This window comes from Xenopus laevis, chromosome 8L (genome assembly GCF_017654675.1).
Source record: "Xenopus laevis strain J_2021 chromosome 8L, Xenopus_laevis_v10.1, whole genome shotgun sequence".
In the NCBI taxonomy this organism is placed as follows: domain Eukaryota; kingdom Metazoa; phylum Chordata; class Amphibia; order Anura; family Pipidae; genus Xenopus; species Xenopus laevis.
Window position 1 is genome coordinate 89,914,135 of NC_054385.1, and position 18,201 is coordinate 89,932,335.

Consider the following 18,201-nt stretch of genomic DNA (forward strand, 5'->3'; position numbering starts at 1 on the left):
AAGAGCTAACATTGTTTTTGCCATTTTAGATACTGGTGAAGTATATTTGCTGTTTCTAATTCATTCCTGTAAATGAAAAAAAAAAGTTCCGTGAAACACCCACTACTACTTCTGTATCATATAAATATGCTAAATGTCTTCTGTGGTCTTCCTAATGTTAACTTGGAAATGGCACCCATTTCTTTCTGTGGTTACCGGAAACAATTCCTGCATTTCCAGTTAAGCTGCCCACACACAAGCTTCTTGTAGTCATCTGGGCTTTCTTGAGCAGATTAGTGCATTTAACTTTCGCCTGCCCTGACTATCTGTGTTTAATTAGATATCTATCAGGCCAGGAACAGTCATCCCTGGTCTGCCCATCCCTACACTCATCTTTCACCTTGTTCATTAACACTTTATGTGTTTCTTTAGGGTAAGTTTTACCTGCAATTTGCTTTCCATGGTTACATTTTCCAATTGATTGCCCTTTATAGTGGACACCAACGAGATCAAACATGTTGCTGGCCACTGCTCCTGTATAAACTATAGCATAGTTTAGCACCCAGGCATTTTTGAGGGTGCTCCTAGGCTGATGTAATGGGCATGTGAGTGTTCTGCTTTGCTTTGGTTATAACTAATTAGAAAATGTGTGTTTTTAAAAGTTAATACATTTTTGAAGGAAAAAGTTTGCATAATTCAGTAAGTGATGTACAGTACTGTCTATAAGAAAAAAGGAACAATTTTTGTAAATATACAGTTTCAAAATGAATATATTGTTTATGGGAATTTTAGAAATGTTTTATATGCAATCTACTGTTTATGGAGTTGCAGTGATTCTTTATAAACTTTTTGCAGCTTAAGAATGTCCCAAATTATGGATTTTTGTACTATAAGGAAATACAGTCTCTCTTCAGACAGTGTGGGCAAGTGAAATCAATTTTATTTGATGGCTCAAGGTAAGTTGAACTAAAAATTCTTACTATACAATGCAACAAATGTAAATAGTTATTTTCCTATTGTCCTTTCTTTGCCAGCAGTTAATTTTTTTTTTTATAATGTTAAGTGTGTAGCAGCACAGCAGACCTTGAGGGAAAAGCTGAATCACTTGGGGGGGGAGAGTGCTGGCACAGGGGTTATAATCATATCAAACTAACACTCCTGATGATTAACACTTTACTTGACAGTTACGACTTATACAGTGGCATAACTACTACCAAGCGGGTGCAGGATGTGCACCCAGGCCCCCATCATAAGCCCCACCCACTGCTTTAATAAGCCTCACCCACCAACACTTTCATTCAAACCGCTGACGCGAAATGGACCTCCTTCTTGCAGGTCTGTCAGTACAATGCAGTCAAATTACTAGGAAATGAAGGTGCAGTTCCACCATCATGTCACCACAAACAGGCACATTGCTATAAACATGTTACCCAGGCAAAGGTTTACATTATAAGTGTATATAGAAGTATAACATATGTAAAAGCATCATACTACTAACCTTATGTTTTCATTCCTGCTTTGGTTTGCTTTCCGTTTTATTTTCTTATACATCTCTGCCTTTCTCTACTACAGTTAGGCCCATAAATCTTTGGACAGAGACAACTTTTTTCTAATTTTGGTTCTGCACATTATCACAATGAATTTCAAATAAAACCACTCAGATGCAGTTGAACTGCAGACTTTCAGCTTTAATTCAGTGGGTTGAACAAAAAGATTGCATAAAAATGTGAGGAACTAAAGCCTTTTTTTAACACAATCACTTTATTTCAGGGGTTCAAAAGAAATTGGACAATTGACTTAAAGGCTATTTTGTGGGCAATCCCTTCATTATTTAATTATCAATGAAGCAGATAAAAGCCCTGGAGTTGATTTGAGAGGGGGGGTGCTTGTATGTGGAAGATTTTGCTGTGAACAGAGAGCATGTGGTCAAAGGAGCTCTCCAAGCAGGTGAAATAAGCCTTCCTTAAGAAATTACAACAATATTAGGAGAGGCAAAATCTACAGTTTGGTACATCCTGAGAAAGAAAGAAAGCACTGGTGAACTCAGCTAGCAAAAAGACCTGGATGTCCACGGAAGATGGAAGATCCACAGTGGTGGATGATCGCAGAATCATTTCCATGGCAAAGAGAAACATCTTCACAACAGCCAAACAAGTGACCAACACTCAGTCTACCATAAAGATAAGACTGCATTAAAGTAAATACAGAGGGTGCACTCCAAGGTGCAAACCACTCATAAACAGGCTAGAAAACTTTGCTAAAAAAACATTTAAAAAATCAAGTACAGTTCTGGAAAAACATTCTTTGGACAGATGAAACCAAGGTCAACCTCTACCAGAATGATGGCAAGAAAAAAGTATGGAGAAGGCGTGGAACAGCTCATGATCCAAAGCATACCACATCATCTATAAAACATGGAGGCAGTGTTATGGCTTGGGCTTGCATGGCTGCCAGTGGCACTGCATCACTAGTGTTTATCCATGATGTGACACAGGACAGAAGCAGCTGAATGAATTCTGAGTTGTTCAGAGACATACTGTCTGCTCAGGTCCAACTAAATGCATTCAAATTTATTAGGAGTTGTTTCATAATGACCCAAAACAAACAGTGAAACCCGGGAGTTTATTAAAGCAAAGAAGTGGAATATCCTTGAATGGCAAGTCAGTCACCTGATCTGAACCCAATTGAGCATGCAATTCACTTGTTGAAGGCTAAATGTCGGACAGAAAGGCCCACAAACGGCAACTGAAAGCAGCTGCAATAAAGGCCTGGCAGAGCATTAAAAAGGAGGAAATCCAGAATCTGGTGATGTCCATGAGTTCAAGTCATTGCCAGCAAAGGGGGTTCAACCAAGTGTTAGAAATGCACATTTTATTTCCAGTTTTTTAATTTGTACAATTACTTTGAGCCCTTAAAATGAAGTGATTGTGTTAAAAAAAAGGCTTTAGTTCCTCACATCTTTTTGTTCAACCCACTGAATTAAAGCTGAAAGTCTGCAGTTCATCTGCATCTGAGTTTTATTTAAACTTCATTGTGGTAATGTACAGAACCAAAATTAGAAAAGAAGTTGCCTCTGTCCAAAGATTTATGGGCTTAACTGTATTTGTTTTTTCTTTTTACCCAGCATTTCTTTAAATTTCTTTATATCTTTTTATTTTTGTTCTAACTTTTCCTGTTCTTCAATACCCCTTTTATCATTATGCCCCTTTTCTTCAGAATGCAATTTCACGTTTTTGAATCTTTTGACAAAGCTTTCCATTTTTTTGTGCCCTGGTCTCTTCACATATGTATGTTCTTAACTAGAATGTGAATAAATTTCAAGTCCTAACCTTGCCTCTGGTAACGTATATCCATAGCCAGCAACAATACAATCTCCTGCCAGCCGGCAAGATAGTGCACTTCTAGCAATACAGCGCACATGCGAGATGAGAACTACTGGCACTAATGCAGTTCAATCCTCCCACACATTGCGCACTCTGCCAGCTACTGTTTACAGAAATTAACCATTAAAGAGGACTGAGATGAGTTTGTACAGCATATGATTTATGTTCCGGGGGCAAGGTTAGGCTTGCTTTATGTAGCACTTATTCACTCTCCGCTCTGGCACTGTTCCTCAGCTAACAAAAAATAACTTTGGTGTTTTGATGATTTGCATCCTGCCTGACTGCATATCCTGCGGGCCCTAAGGGGGTGTGGGCACAGGAGCAGTCGCACCCCCGGTAGTTCCGCCACTGGGCTTACACAATTTTTGTTTGTTCAGTCTGCTGTTTTCCACGAAAACACGGAATTGACCCAAAGGCAGGAAAACACCACTGAGGCGTTATGGTGAACATAATGTCCCCAGAATCGCAATATATTCAATAGGTATTATGGTGAATTGGCTTTGCTCTTAAAATGTGCCCAGACTATAGTTGGTGTTTAATAATTCTTATATAACTTAGACTTATGTGTGTTTGTCCATTTGCTTCAGCAACCTTGTTTGGCAGTTATCTTGTCTAGCACTTTTTTTTTTTTTAACTTAGTTATTTTATAGTAAGGTTGTATATTTAACTACTGTGGTTTGCGTTTTTTTTCTGTCTTGGGTGCTAAATAGCAAAGTTTGGTGTGCTATTGTACTTAAGCAAGTTTCTCACGACCTGCTTTACTTTGCAGTTAGTTTTCCCTTAGTTTGAGGTGGGTGGGGTCTGATTAGTGCACCTGAACAGACTGTATAAATAGAACCCCTGGGACTCCAGCGGAGCTTGCTCTAGTGTTAAGCTGCCCTTAAGTGTTTGCTCTTTAAGTGGGGGCTCTGTAAGTGGAGTTTCAAACTGAAGGAGGTTCAAACTAAGTCAAACGTTTGTTCTAAACCCTAATTTCTCAGTCATCTTGGGGGACACAGGGACAGTGGGGTATAGCGAGTACCACTAGGAGGCAGGACACAACCATAGGAAAAAACTGACTCCTAATTCACTGGCTATACCCCCAGCTGGTGGAGATTAGGTCAGTTTGAGTTGTGTCCTCAGGAGGTTAGGACTTAAAAAAAATTCTAGTCACTTTTTGTGCTGACACTTGGGGAAGTTTGAACGTTTACACTGAGTAAAAGAGCTCATTGACACCCCCCAAAGTGGGACCTGTCTCCAGTGTTTCCACTGACATATCCATTCCTTTAGTGGAAGTAGGGAATCCGCGCTCTGCCAATTAGCACCTGATGAATGAATGCATCAATCCTCCCGAATAGATGTACCGAACATCCCAAACAATTGAACTTTCAGTAGAAGAGAGGAGAGCACTCTGACGCAGATTAACTGCTTGTGATTAATATTTATTTAAGCTGCTATACACAACATGTTTCGGGCTGTAATTGCCCTGTCTCCAGTGTTTCCACTGACATATCCATTCCTTGCAGGAGGAGACCAGGCTGGCCAGCAGACAGTGTGAGAGAGGATCTCCCCTACCCCCTCCCTCCATGTGCAACCGTGTCATGGGAAGCAGATTCTGACACATACCGGGCATAAAGAACCTGTATGTGTTAAGGTCAAGCTGCAACAACAGCGCACAGAACCCCCAGAGTCTACTCCACCTCAGGTGAAACGGGCCACTCGGGGAGCCTCCAGCCTTCAACAGAGAACCTTCTCCGCAAAGACGGCATTCCACTCCAGAGTGGGAATCCCACTTGGCAACAGGGATACTGTAGTTGGCCCAGTCATTGTAGAAGCTGCTTGCCCGCTTAGACAACCCAAAATACAGACCCTCAAAACGCAAGGCTCCCTCCCCATTCGAGGAAGAGAGTGATACTCCTACCAGGCACCCTTCACCCATCCCTCTGGACTCTGGGGAAGAACGCGATCGTTCCGAGACACTCTTAATGTGGATTCACTCTTAAAGTGGATTCATTGATCTTGTCAGTATTGGAAACCCTTCACCTCCAAGAGCCTGAGGCCTCAGCCAAGTCTTCCAAAACCCTTTTCAAACTGCATAGTAAGTCTTCACCGGTGTTCCCTCCTCACTCTCAACTTGATCACATCATACAGCAAAAATGGGACAAACCAGAGAGACCGTTCCAAACTAACCGTCGCTTTTTAAAACTTTACCCATTCCTGACTGAACTTACAGAAAAATGGTTGTCTTCTCCGTCATTAGACACACCTGCATCCCGACTTTCCAAAAATACAGCTTTACCAGTCCCTGATGGATGTTCATTCAATGACTCTATGGACAAAAAATTAGAGAGCTTACTGCACTCCATATTCTCAGTTCCAGCTCATCCCTTCCCCTGGTCTTAGCTATGGCATGGGTTAGCCAAGCTATCCAATCCTGGTCCGACTCCCTCTGCAATGGCGTTGAGGAGCACCTCGTAACGAACTGTCCCAATGGGCTTCCCAAATCAAGGAAGTGAATGACTACATCTGCTAAGCTTCACTAGACGCAACCCAAGTGATCAGCAGATCATCAGTGCTGGCAACGGCGGCCCGCATGTCCTTGTGGATGAAATTATGGTTGGCCGACCTTTCCTCTAGGAAATCTCTGACTTCCATCCCCTTCAAGGGGAAGCTGCTCTTTGGCCCTGAGCTTGACAAGATCATAAGTCGAGCCACAGGAGGTAAGAGCACTCTACTGCCCCAACCAAAAGCACACCCTTCCTTTCAGAAGGGCACATTTTTTTTGTGGCTCTCAAACCAAGACTTTGAGATCATCTCCCCCAAGACAATCCTTTACAAATAGGGGGCGATTTGGTAACAAAAAAAGACCTTCCTGGCAGAATCGGAAGCACACCTCAAAGACCACCGACAAGACTACCTCAGCATGACGCCGACCTTCCAGGTCTGATGTCAATAGGGGGAGACGGCACCTTTTTGCTGACTCATGGGTCACACTCATCCAAGATTCCTGGATTCACAAGGTTATCACTCGAGTTTTTATCGCTCCCCCCACACCGGTTCTTCATGTCAAGACTCCCACAGGAGTCAGCCAAGCGCACAGCCTTCCAAGAAGTAATTTCCAGCCTTCTTGCAGAAGTAATCACCCCCGTACCTCCGGGCGAGCTTTTCCAGGGATACTACTCAAACATCTTCGTAGTCCCCAAAAAAGGACGCGTCAGTTTGCCCCATCCTAAATCTCAAAGAACTGAACAAATTCATTCATCCGTGGAGGTTCAAAATGGAATCCCTGCAATCAGTCATTGCAGTGATGTTTTCAGGGCAATTACTTATGTCCCTCGACATAAAGGACGCTTACCTGCATGTTCCCATTTTCCCTCCGCATCAGAAATACTTTTGCTTTGCCTTCCAAAATCACCATTTTCAGTTCACAAGCCTCCCTTTCTGCCTCACATCGGCTCCCCGGGTCTTAACCAAAATCATGGCGGCAGCCATAGCAGAGATCCGCAAAGAAGGTATCTCCATCACCCCTTACCTGGACGACCTATTAATCAAGGCGCCATCCCTTCAGGAGGCCCAACGGTCGCTACAGATATCCATGGACAAGCTACGGGAACTAGGCTGGGTTCTGAATCTGAACAAGTCTTCTCTGGTGCCCAGTCAATCCATGAATTTTCTAGGCATGAGGTTCAACACACAGACAGAGGATCTCTCTCCCTCTGGACAAGGTAACTCATCTTCAAGAACTAGTACGGACTCTCCTTCAGAAGCCACGGCACATGTCAAGATTCTGCCTGAAAGTGCTGCGAGCCATGGTCTCTACCATAGAAGCAGTACCGTTTGCCCAGTTCCACCTCAGGGAACTCCAGTGAAACATACTCAACATTTGGAACCTTACTACTAGAGATTCCGCTGTCTCAACAAACACAGACCTCCCTTCTCTGGTGGTTACAAACCACTCACCTCACCAAGAGAAAATGTCTGGGGAAACCCTGCTGGCGCATCCTGACAACAGATGCGAGCCTCTTCGGCTTGGAAGCTGTTTTCGAGGGCAGGTTAGCGCAGTTATAATGGAACCTAAACAACTTGCAGATCAACTTGCTCGAAATCCAGCCAATTCGACTAGGCCTACTTCACTAGCAGCAAGATCTGGTGGGTCAAGCTGTGGTAATTACTTTATGCCTCCTGAACATACCTGCATCGCTAGACGTGCCCTCGCAGGGAGCCATTTTTGTACAGAACGCCCAGGAACTCTCTACCTCTTCAGGCGGCCTTTTTAGATGCGCAGGATCAGACACTGGGCACGTCCATCCACCTGTGGTTGCTTCTGGCAAACTGGTACAGTTTTCACTCTCTCTTCTTTCTAAGCCACAGTAGTTACATAAATCTTTGGACAGAGGCAACTTTTTTTTCAAATTTTGGTTCTGTACATTACCACTGCAGACTTTCAGCTTTAATTCAGTAGGTTGAAAATAAGATTGCATAAAAATGGGAGGAACTGAAGCATGAAAACCCTTTGATGGCAATGACAGCCTGAAGTCTTGAACTCATGGACATCACCAGATTCTAGGTTTCCTCCTTTTGAATGCTCTGCCAGGCCAAGTGAATTGCATGCTCAATTGGGTTTAGATCAGATGACTGACTTGGCCAGTCAAGAATATTCCACTTCTTTGCCTTAATAAACTTCTGAGTTGCTTTGGATGAATGTTTTGGGTCATATCTGTAATATGTAATGCCTCCCAAACAATTTGACTAAATTTAGCTGGATTTGAGCAGACAATATGTCTCTGAACCCCTCAGAATTCATTTGGCTGCTTCTGTCCTGTGTCGCATCATGGATAAACACTAGTGTCCCAGTGCCACTGGCAGCCATGCACATCCAAGCCATCACATTGCCTCCGCCATATTTTACAGATGATGTGGTATGCTTTGGATCATGAGCTGTTCCACGTCTTCTCCATACTTTTTTCTTGCCATCATTCTTGTAGAGGTTGATCTTGGTTTTATCTGTCCAAAGAATGTTTTTCCAGAACTGTGCTGGCTTTTTTAGATGTTTTTTTTTTGCCAAGTCCAATCTAGCCTTTCTATTCTTGATGCTTATGAGTGGCTTGCACCTTGCAGTGCACCCTCTGTATTTACTTTCATGCAGTCTTCTCTTTATGGTAGACTTGGATATAGATATGCCTACCTCCTGGAGAGTGGTGTTCACTTGTTTGACTGTTGTGAAGTGGTTTCTCTTCACCATGAGAATTATTTTATGATCATCCACCACTGTTGTCTTCCGTGAACGTTGAGGTCTTTTTGAGTTGCTTAGTTCACCAGTGCTTTCTTTCTCAGGATGTACCAAACTGTATATTTTGCCACTCCTTATATTGTAGCAATTTATTTAATGTTTTTTTTTCTGTTTTTGCAGCTCAAGGGTGGCTTGTTTCACCTGCATGGAGAGCTCCTTTGACAGCATGTTGTCTGTTATAGAGGTAGAGTTAGAGGGGCACTCACTTGTTTTCCAATCTCCTATTGTTCCGGGTGCACGTCCCACAGTGTCCCTCCACACTGGAACCACTAGTCACACAGCAAAAGGGCAGCACTCCGTACTTTAGTAAAATTGCCTTTATTTCCACATGCAGGGCAACATATACAGCAACGTTTCGAGCCTAGCACGGCTCTTTGTCAAGCATGTTGTCTGTTCACAGCAAAATCTTCCACATACAAGCACCCCCCTCAAATCAACTCCAGGGGTTTTATCTGCTTCATTGATAATGAAATAACGAAGGAATTGCCCACACCTGCCAATGAAATTTAAGTCAATTGTCCAATTTAATTTGAGCCCCTGAAATGAAGTGATTTGTATGTAATCTTTTTGTTCATCCCACTGAATTAAAGCTGAAAGTCTGCAGTTCAACTGCATTTGTGTTGTTTTATTTAAAATTCATTGTGGTAATGTACAGAACCAAAATTAGAAAAAAGTTGTCTCTGTCCAAAGATTTATGGGCCTAACTGTATATGGAGGGTACAAGAGAAATAATGCAAGGGTTATATCCCATCAGTTTCCACACTATAGAAGTGACTGCGCTCTGGGAGAGAGGTTTAATAGGCTTCTTCTATCTCAGTGTACACCCCCACCTCAGGTGTAAAGTCAATCAATTTCAGGGCCGGAACTAGGGGTAGGCAGAAGAGGCACGTGCCTAGGGCGCAAAGGTGGAAGGGCGCCAGGCACGTACCTCTTCCGACGCCTACCCCTAGTTCCAGAAGCTGTGGCAGCAGTTTTTCTCCTCTTCTGAGTGTGCGCGTCCTCTGCGCATGCGCGCATCCTCTGTGCATGTTCGCGAGTCATCGGCGCAGTAGCGTCATCGGCGCATTCGCGTGTCATCGGCGCATTCGCGTGTCATCTGCGCATGCGCTCTTCAATACAGCAAGGGGGCAACGTAGTCGGCCAGGTTGCCTGGGGCGCCTGGCCGACTTGGCCCGGCACTGATCAATTTATATTGGAGTTACTGAGAGAAACAGCCCACAATGCCTATGTGTCCATTCTGTGTGCTTTATATTTGTACATCAGTAAGAGTGGTGTATTTACATTATTTTCAAAGTATTGCTTAATTAAATTCATTTTTTTTGTCTTTATCAGAGCATTTGTTGAGTTTTCTCGGAAGCCAACTGAAAGGTTTAACACTCTTACAGCAGTGTACTTGGCACTTAAGATGGCACAGTTAAAAACACCTCTTGCACTGAATGCTCATCCCACTGAAGAAATAGAGAAGGCTGATGAAACCATCACCAGTTTGAAACTATCAAGGTATTACATTGTGGAAGATTTCTGTCCAGTAAAAGAGGAGGAAAGATTTGTAGAAAATCATTGTTCATCAATATGTTTTAGGACAGCTTGAGTCCCACCTCAGTGTCCTGATTAATAATTTAACTAGGTTTACAGAACTTGGCTAAATTCATTCCATGAAGCTTCCAACTAGCAATGGGACTAAGTTGGTCAATTACGGAGATAAAAAAAAATATTTGCACAAACATATTTCACAGTCATGCTATCTATGCTTTAGTCAGCTAATGAATAAAGTTACACTTAACTGCAAAGTAAGACTGTGACAAATGACAACAATGTTTTTTTAACAGAGTTTTAGGGCAGTGGCACTCATTTGAGTGTGTATCACCTAGGCATTATGCAACTCCAGGGGTGAAGAACAAAATGGTTGCAGTTGCCTATCCTTTCACTTGCACGTTCTTGGCACACAGCATTGTGCCATTGCATACCAAATCTATAATAATCTAACAAATACTGAAAATTTCACAAAGTATTTAGCCTAATAGCAGAAAACCTAATTTGCGTGAAGAGTTATTAGTAATTTATCTATACTTAAATTATGTAATTAATATTTTTACTTTAGAATAAATGTGGACTGCCAAACACAGACATTTGAATCAATACATGTGTCCCAGTCAATGGAAAAAGCATTAGAGACATTGAATGGCCTTATATTATCTGTAACTGTCACTGAGGTAAGTTCAAATGCTTTCCAGTACAATTTAGTGGTTTTCATATTCACCCTTGTCTGTGTTCTACCTTTCCCCCACATAAGCTGTCCTCAAGTCACCATTACATTTTCGTACACCGTGCCCCACTTTTCAGAATTATTCCATTTGATTCAGCAGGGCAAAATGTCAATACTAACTAGATCAGGGTAACAATACAGAAAATCTGCTCATGGTCAAACAGCACATTACTACTCTATATAGGGTGACACTTTCAAATGATTGTTATCAGATAACTGTTTTGTCTGGATTCACTTTTAGGGTAAGGTTACCAGATTTTACAGTCAAAATCAAGGGACAGAAATGTTTACTTTAATACGAGTTAATGAAACTGTAATGGAACATATCTTCTTGCTTTCACTAAAGTTAATTAAAGGGAGTAAATTTTTTTTTTTTTTACTACAATGTTTATTACTGTGTGTAGAGTCAAGGTGTTATGCTGTTTTTCTATCAATGCCCCACCAACTTACAGATGATTTACTTTACTAAACGAGCATGACTATGGTTAAACTTTTGTCACGGAATGTACTGGGTCTGGGGAATGTTATTAAAAGACGAGTCTTTGACTTTATTTGTAGAACCAAACCCAGATTATAATGTTACAGGTGATCTGCTTGGTAGGTAGTAAAATATTAAACCTATAGTGGCCTTGTATAGGTTCCATGCATCACTCTCTAGTATCAAGTTAGGAGTATCTATCTTGGTATGTATACCCTGTCCCTTCATTATTGAAACGATTATCTCCAATAGAAATGGCAAATATATAATTGTTCATGGCGTGTTGAAGGGGAGAAAAATGACCATGGTAAACATATATGTACCACCCACTTTCACAGAGGAGCCTACATGAAATGATCTCCCTCACTCTCCATGTACTCTCCCATCACCACTCTCCATGTACAAACTAGTGAACATATGGAGGGCCTGCAATCCAGTCAGAAAATCAATACACGTTACTCACAAATAACATACAATAACCTGTCCAGAATACATTTAGCTCTGGGGTATGAAGAATGGAATAAAATGTCCAGAGCATAGAGATAATTACTAGAGGTATTTCTGATCAATCCCCCATAATTCTTACTTTATTGATCTCACCAATGCTTGCTGGTCGTATCTGGAGGTTGAATCCCTATTGGGCAAACCACTCACAACAGAATGAAAATATTCAAAAACAGTGTCATCTTTGCTGACAAACCAGAAGGAAATCCCCCTAGAAATTACCTGGGATGCATTTAAAGTCTATATTAGGATATTTATTAGCAACAGTAAGGCCCTAACAAACAGTTTCAAAGCAGAAATCTCCCAAAAGGTACAAGACACTGAAGTTGCCTACATAACTTAAACAAACTGGAACAATTGGTCAGCACTCACCCAGACCGTACTTAGACAAACAGGTGCACGTGCAGAGTTGTCCACTCCAACTGGCTGAATATATCAATAGCAAAATACAGCACCATCCAAATCTTGTTAAATAATAAAAGCCTTTATTGGATTCCTGGCTCAAATCTCAAACAAACAACATTTCAGGCCTGCATGGCCTTTTTTCAAGATGGTGACAAAAAAAGAGGGCACATTCCGACCCATACTCAACTTAAAACAGCTAAATTTGTTCATTAGCAGCCAAAAGTTCAAAATGGAGTCAATCAGGTCAACAATAGCCTTTATGGAACCCAATTGTTTAATGACCTTAATCGACTTACAAGACCCTTGCTTACATGTACCAGTACATCCAAGCTCACAAGCCTTCCTCCGATTTGCAATAAGAGACCAACATTTTCAATTTGTAGCTCTCCCATTCGGACTCTGCACTGTATCACGAGTGTTTACAAAAGTCCTAGCACCCATAGCAGCCCATTTGAGAACTGTGGGGATTCCCATACTACCATACCTCGACAACCTCCTTCTCAAGGCAATGTCACAAGTCCAAGTAAATGCGGACACGGCAATAACCTTACATGTACTAACACAGCATGGGTGGCAAATAAACCACCGCAAAAGCTCCCTGCTACCTACACAACAGACCTGTTTCCTGGGACTCCTATTTGACTCCAGACAACAGTTAGTACAACTGACGGGACAAAGTCGAGACCATAATCACCAATACAAAACTCTTACTGGGCAAGACCAGAGTAACAGCAGGAGAATGTCTTCAACTATTGGGGTTCATGGTGGCGGCAATAGAGGCAATCCCCTATGCCAGATTCCACCTATGACCACTACAGCACAATTTTCTTCAGAGTTGGAACAAAGATTACCAGGATCTTCAACAGAACATCCCAATAACATCACAGTCCAGAGCCAGTCTCTCATGGTGGACAGTCCGAGCACATTTAATCTCGGGCAGAAGCTGGGCACCACAAAATTGGGAGATTGTGACAACAGACGCAAGCACATTTCGGTGGGGAGCAGTGTTCAACACCCACACCTTACAAGGACAGTGGTCCCTATAAGAAGCTCGCCTACCCATCAAAGTGCTAGAACTTCGAGCATAGTGCTAGCGCTTCAAAGCTGGTCCAACATCCTTCGAACCAGACCAGTCAGAATTCAGTCAGACAATGCCACAGCGGTGGCTTATGTGAACAAGCAAGGAGGCACCCGTAGCATGATGGCCATGCAGGAAGCGACAAAGATCCTAACCTGGGCAGAACACCATGTACCATCAATTTCAGCAGTTTACATCCCAGGGGTCCTAAATTGGGAGGCAGACTTCTTCAGCTGCCAGACAATCGACCAAGGCGAATGGAGTCTGCATCCCGAGATCTTTGCCAAAATAACCACCAAATGGGGAACACCAGACATAAACATGTTAGTATCCAGACACAACTTCAAAGTTCCACGCTACTGTTCCAGGACCAGAGACCCCAGAACGGCATGTGTAGATGCCCTGGTAATCCCCTGGAACTTCAAAAGAGTCTATGCGTTCCCACCACTGCCAATACTCCCCAGGATTCTTGCCAAAATCAAACAGGAGGGCGTAACAATGATACTTAACATACCGAATTGGCCCAACAGACTTTAGTACAAAGATCTTGTGAGCATGTCCGTATAAAAAAACGTGGAGACTTTCACTACGACCGGATTTACTACTCTAGGGACCAGCTCGACATCCAAATCTGTCCACGCTCTTTAACAGCTTGGCTCTTGAGACCCAGTTATGGGCCCAAAGAGGGTTTTCATGCAGGCTAGGAAAACATCCACATCCTAAAGCTTACCATAAAGTGTGGCGAACATTCCTCAAGTGGTGCTCCTTCAGACGGCTCATATGGGAGCACAGTACAACACAAGTGGTGAATGAATTCCTCTCCACAAGGACTAGCACCCTAAAATCTCAAGTCTCTGCCTTATCAGTGTTGTTCCATAGCAAATGAGCAGAACATCCCCATATTCAGCAGTTCCTACAAGGCGCAATACGGATTAGGCCATCCTTCCGAAATCCGACACCCTCTTGGGACTTGACACTAGTGCTATCAATACTGCAAAAGGCACATTTTGAACCTCTTCATTCATGTGACCTAAAATGGCTAACTCTAAAAGTCACCTTCCTTATTGCTATTACTTCAGCAAAAAGAGTATCAGAAATGGCAGCACTGTCGCATAAAGAACCATGGCTTAGCCTCCACAAAGATAAGGTAGTTTTACGCACTACCAAAGGTTGTAACAATTTCATATCGACCAAGAAATCATTCTTCCATCTTTTTGTCCTAACCCTGCTAATGACAAGGAAAGACAATTACATACACTTGATGTGGTTAGTGCAATCAGGATTTACAAAAAGAGAACAGCAGCCTTCAGGTGTACAGACAGACTACTAGTCTCCTATGATCCATCACCCAGAGGCTTAGCGGTATCCAAAGGACTATCGCTAGGTGGCTTGTAGAGACAGTTAATCAGGCTTAAGGTCCCCATACACTGAGAGATCCGTTTGTTTGGCAATGTCGCCAAACGAGCGGATCTCCCTCCGATATGCCCACCTTGAGGTGGGCAATATCGGGCTGATCCGATCGTGGGCCCTAGGGCCCAACGATCGGATCCTAACGATGCCTTAACGGGCGGTCGGATCGCGGGACCGCATCAACTAATAGATGCGGCCGCGATCCGACGGGATTTTCTGTCCCATCCGATCGAGATCTGGCCGACTTTCGGCCACATCGCGATCGGTGAAGCCCATGTATGGCCACCTTTACACTCTCAACAATAGACACCGGCCGTTCCAAGTCACAGCTCATTCTACAAGGGCACAAAGTGCTTCATGGGCCCTTCAGAATCTGGCTACACCAGAACAAGTTTTATCAGTTACATGTTTTTGCTTCAGCATCGTCCCATGTTTGGCCGCAAAGTTCTACAGGCTGCAGTTGCATAACTTGCCAGAAACATTACATAATCAGCAAAATACCCACCCAGTTTTGTTTTTTACGGGACAGATTTTGAATGTCCCCATACGTTTGCACTGCCAGGAGGGCCGACTAGAGAAAAAGGGATTTTATAGTTACCGGAAAATCCTTTTCTAGTAGGCCCGAACTGTCAGTGCAATAAGTCCCACCCAGGCTGATTTTAGTATGGGTGAAAAGACTTTCTATCTTTTTTCTCCATACCGTGCTCCATATTGTTGTCTCTTGACCTTCCTTCGTACTTGCTGTCTCCTAAACACCTCAACAAAGCTTTATAACAGAACTGGAGAACAGAGGTGTAGCCAGCCTATATATCCTGAGGGAGGGGCCAAGAGACCAATTCTTCTGTCCTGCCTCCAGAGGGGAACCTGGACATAACCCATACATTTGCACTGACCGGGCCTACTAGAAAATGATTTTCCGGTAAGTATAAAATCCCTTTATTGGGGGTATTCTTGTCATGACAAGCATGTGGTTGCTGAGCCTTCATTATAAATGTTATAGCCTGTGGCAGGTTAGCAGATAAATAGGATGCTATCAGAAAATGCATTGCTATATATTTTTCTCTGGATTTTGTGTTTCAATATAATATATCTCTTACCTGCACATTTTGCCTGTTACTTGCTATGCTTTTTCCTTTAAGGTTGTGGAAGTTGGCCATTTTTGGGGATTCAGGATTGATGCGAAAAGTATGAGCGTTTTGGGAGAGCTAGGAACAATGATCAGTGAGCAGCAGTTGGTGCCCCTTACTGCAAGACCACACTCAAACATGATGTGCTTAGCGCCATTTAAAAACATGGATAGTGAAAGTTATTACAGAGCTCAGATCTTGTACATTTCTGGAGGTACTGCTATGGTAGGTCTTGTGCACCCTGATTTTACATATATTGTTTAAAATATGTGAATTAGTCTAAAAGCAACAAAATCTAAATCCAGTATCTTAAAGGGATGGTTCACCTTTGTTAACTTTTTTATAATGTTATAGAATGGCTTATTCTAAGCAACTTTATCAATTTTAAGATGGTGGGGTGCATCAGACTCCCAGTAATCCCAGATACAACAAGCCTTCGTGTTTTTTCACAAGGTACATGGGCTTTCATTTTCTTGCTGATAGCTGTAGAAAGAGACATCTATCTGGCGATTCCCTGTAGCTGTATAGCTCAACTCTTATTTGAGCATCTAAATTTTTATGACACAGTAATATTTCTTGAAGGCATGTTTTAGGCACCTCGTACTAAAGAGTAAGACGTGACATTTTAAATCTATTTGAAATGCAGGAAAAAAGTAAGGACAGAATATATGTAACAACTGTTGATTGGTTAAAAAAAATAGCGTATATGCTTTGTTATATAGAAAGTCAACTTTTGCCAAAGCCTGATTACTTTGGGCTTGGAAGGGAGAAGCAACTTTCTCTCTTTTATGTACTATCACACAATCATAAATGCCCTTCTAATATTCTGTTCATAGTGCATTCTAGCTAGCTGGCACAGACAATTTACTTAAGCTAACTCATTTTGTATTTGGTACTTATAGTGCACTTGCAGTGAGGTGCAGATCTGCAAGCCTTGGTAACAGCCTGATTAGGGAGGCCTTTATTATATTATCTCACTTGAACTGAAAAATTACTATCATTTTTATGAAAAGAGTTAATGGTGTTGTTCACCTTTTACCTTAACTTTTAGTGTGTTATATACAATGGCTTAATTCAAAGAAACTTACAAATTGGCCTTAATTTTTTCTTTTTCAAAATTTTGAATCATTTGCCTTTTTCATCTGACTGGCTTTCCAGCTTTCAAATGAGGGTCACTGACCCCATCTAAAAATAAATGCCCTGTAAGACCCTTTTTGTCTACTTAAACAAACCCTGTGAGTGCCGGTATCGTGGATATGTTGTTTACATTTTTTTTACTGTAGCATCCAGGTACCTGTCTATCTTTATGGTGTGCAGCCTGCACCTGCCATTTTATCACTCACAGGTCTTACAAAGAAATAGAGCTCTAGCCAATCGTATTTTTGACTAATAAACACCGTTATTTCTTTGTAAGACCTGTGAGTATGAGCCTCCTTCTAGTATACAGTATACTTATCTTTTTTGGGCTTTATTTAGTTGTGCCGGCATGTGTGTGTGTGTATATATGTATATGTGTATATATGTATGTGTGTATATATGTATATATGTATATGTGTATATATGTATATGTGTATATATGTATATGTGTATATATGTATATGTGTATATATGTATATGTGTATATATGTATATATATGTGTATGTGTATATATGTATATGTGTATATATGTATATGTGTATATATGTATATGTGTATATATGTATATATATATATATGTGTGTGTGTGTATATATATGTGTATATATATATGTGTGTATATATATGTGTATGTGTATATATATATGCGTATATATATGTGTGTATATATATGTATGTATGTATATGTATATGTATGTATATATATGTGTATGTATGTATATGTATATGTGTATATGTGTATATGTGTATATGTGTATATGTGTATATGTGTATATGTGTGTGTGTGTGAAAAAGATAATTTAGCTCAAAATTCTCTATAAAAACCAAATTTATTTATTTAATCCTTTTTGGAGAATTTTGTTGCTTTGTACTTTGTTAAATAGTCACTCCGTTTTCCTACTGTCTACATTTTACACTATTTTATTAGACAAGGCTATTGATTGCTGCTGTTTTAAGGTAGCTGCCGCATTTTCCTTCTGATTCAGTTTTAATTTCAATTTTTTTAGGTTTTTTTTGTTGATTATGGTAACAAATCAAAAGTGGAATTCACTGTCTTAAGGGAGATTCCTGAAAAGCTTTTAGAGCTTCCTTTTCAGGTAAGAAGAATGCTTTTAGCTGTGATTGCTTTCAAAAGTATTTATTGTATTGTACAATTCATGAAGG

At 41.4% G+C, this 18,201-nt stretch overlaps 1 protein-coding gene across 2 annotated transcripts in view; it reads left to right on the forward strand.

Moving 5' to 3' along the window:
* LOC108698796 (ATP-dependent RNA helicase TDRD9) overlaps nucleotides 1-18,201 on the forward strand; it is a 104,301-nt gene that overhangs the window by 72,777 nt on the left and 13,323 nt on the right. For both annotated transcript variants that reach the window (XM_041573090.1, XM_018230601.2), the window contains exons 23-27: nucleotides 835-935; nucleotides 9,964-10,131; nucleotides 10,733-10,844; nucleotides 15,912-16,124; nucleotides 18,045-18,134. In XM_041573090.1, coding sequence (XP_041429024.1) covers nucleotides 835-935; nucleotides 9,964-10,131; nucleotides 10,733-10,844; nucleotides 15,912-16,124; nucleotides 18,045-18,134 — 684 coding nt within the window. The remainder of the gene's footprint in view (nucleotides 1-834; nucleotides 936-9,963; nucleotides 10,132-10,732; nucleotides 10,845-15,911; nucleotides 16,125-18,044; nucleotides 18,135-18,201) is intronic.